Source organism: Bison bison, unplaced genomic scaffold, assembly GCF_000754665.1.
Source record: "Bison bison bison isolate TAMUID 2011002044 unplaced genomic scaffold, Bison_UMD1.0 scf7180017863683, whole genome shotgun sequence".
NCBI lineage: Eukaryota > Metazoa > Chordata > Mammalia > Artiodactyla > Bovidae > Bison > Bison bison.
In genome coordinates this window covers 65,779-67,553 of record NW_011494255.1, presented here as the reverse complement: position 1 = coordinate 67,553, position 1,775 = coordinate 65,779, and the positions used below count along the sequence as shown (strand labels likewise).

The 1,775-nt window shown below is 51.1% G+C and overlaps 1 protein-coding gene across 1 annotated transcript in view; it reads left to right on the top strand.

Moving 5' to 3' along the window:
* Window positions 1–313, top strand: part of HAS1 (hyaluronan synthase 1) — a 51,428-nt gene extending 51,115 nt beyond the window's left edge. The window contains exon 12 of the mRNA XM_010833467.1: window positions 3–313. Within this exon, the coding sequence (XP_010831769.1) occupies window positions 3–230 (228 nt within the window). The 3' untranslated portion in view covers window positions 231–313. The remainder of the gene's footprint in view (window positions 1–2) is intronic.
* The last annotated feature ends 1,462 nt before the right edge of the window (window positions 314–1,775 follow it).

Sequence of the window (1,775 nt, the reverse complement as noted above, 5' to 3'; positions counted from 1 at the left end):
TGCTGCCCCTGGCCCTCTGGGCGCTGCTGCTGCTCGGGGGCCTGGTCCGCAGCGTGGTCCACGAGGCCCGGGCCGACTGGAGCGGCCCCTCCCGGGCGGCCGAGGCCCACCACCTGGCCGCGGGCGCCGGCGCTTACGTGGGCTACTGGGCCGTCATGCTGACCCTCTACTGGGTGGGCGTGCGGAGGCTCTGCCGGCGGCGGGCGGGAGGCTACCGCGTCCAGGTGTGAGCCTGGGTGCACGGGGCGCTGGCTCGGGGAGCGGCCCGAGGGGACTTAGCGGGGTTCCCGGAGCTACGCACCTGCTGGGTGACCCCCTGGGCCTCAGTGGCCCTCCTCTGTGAAGTGAGGGGCTCGACCCAAGACTTCTCAGCCTGGACTCTTTTGAGGGGTTGGGCGGGCTGGGACTTCTGGGTCTCTTGGGAGGGGTATTTATTGATCAGGGTGTGGATTTTTAGGGGCAGGGCGAAAGGGGTCCGCACAAGCTGTCCTGGGTCCCCTGATTTCTCTGTTCTTATTTAACCTCCATTTGTACTATGTATTAGAATATAATAAAGAATTTTATTTATTTTCTTCTCAGCCTACTCTCCGTTTTTTTTTTTCTTTTCTTTTTTCCCCCCCAGAACTAAGGGGGGCTTCATGGTTGAGAACTGAGGACTCCTGGCTGGGTCTTGGGGCTTCCCAGGTGGCGTAGTGGTAAACAATCTACCTGTCAATGCAGGCGACTCAGGAGACATGGGTTCGATCCCTGGGTTTGGAAGGTCTCCTGGAGAAGGAAAGGGCAACCTGCTCCCATAATTTTTCCCTGGAAAATTCCATGGACAGAGGAGCCTGTTTGAAACTAGACAGGATACCCTCCTTTCTTTTAGCCTGGACGTCCTCTTTGGAAAACAGGGATAGGAATGCCATGGGTCGGGCTTGTTTTGAAGGTGGAATTTCTCAACATCTCATTCAGGTACTATGGAGCATCTATTATCTGCTGGATGCTGGCATTTCACTTCAATCATTCTTTGATTCAGTCAGTCAACCACAAAACACATTTACCAAGTTCCTATTGAATTCCACACACATTGCCAGGTTTGCAAATACAGAAGCTATTAAGAGTCTGAGTCTGCTTTCCAGGAGCTCCTATTCCATTAAGCAAAGACAGTGTTATCCTTAGTTAAGGATTCTCAGGAACATAATCCATTAGTCCTTGGTAGCTCAGACGGTAAAGAATCTGCCTGCAATGCAGGAGACCTGGATTGATCCCTGAGTCGGGAGGATCCCCTGGAGAAGTGAATGGCAACCCACTCCAGTATTCTTGTCTGGAGAATTCCATGGACAGACCACGGGGGTCCCAAAGAGTCGAACACAACTGAGCAACTAACAGGCACATAATCGTCTGTATCTCTTAATCCCCTGCACCTGTCTTGAGGGTGCAGATTTTTGTCTGTTCTGATTTCTTCATTGTTGTGTCTACAGTGCCTTGAAAATGCCTGACACATAATAAACGCTCAGTAAATATTTTCTAATTGAATGAATCAGTGAAAGGGAACATACTGGTGAAGAACACTATGAGGGAGCTTACCTTTAAGGTGGGGAAGCCATAAAACCAAATTAAAAAATAAGTTTACATCAGGTCTGAGTGAATGCTGTGCACAAGCAAAAATAGGGGGATGTTAAGATTTTCCAGGCTACCCAGTGGTTAGGACTCCAAGCTTTCACTGCCAAGGGCCCAGGTTCAATCCCTGGTCAGGGAAATAAGATCCCACAAGCCAGTCACACAAAAAATAA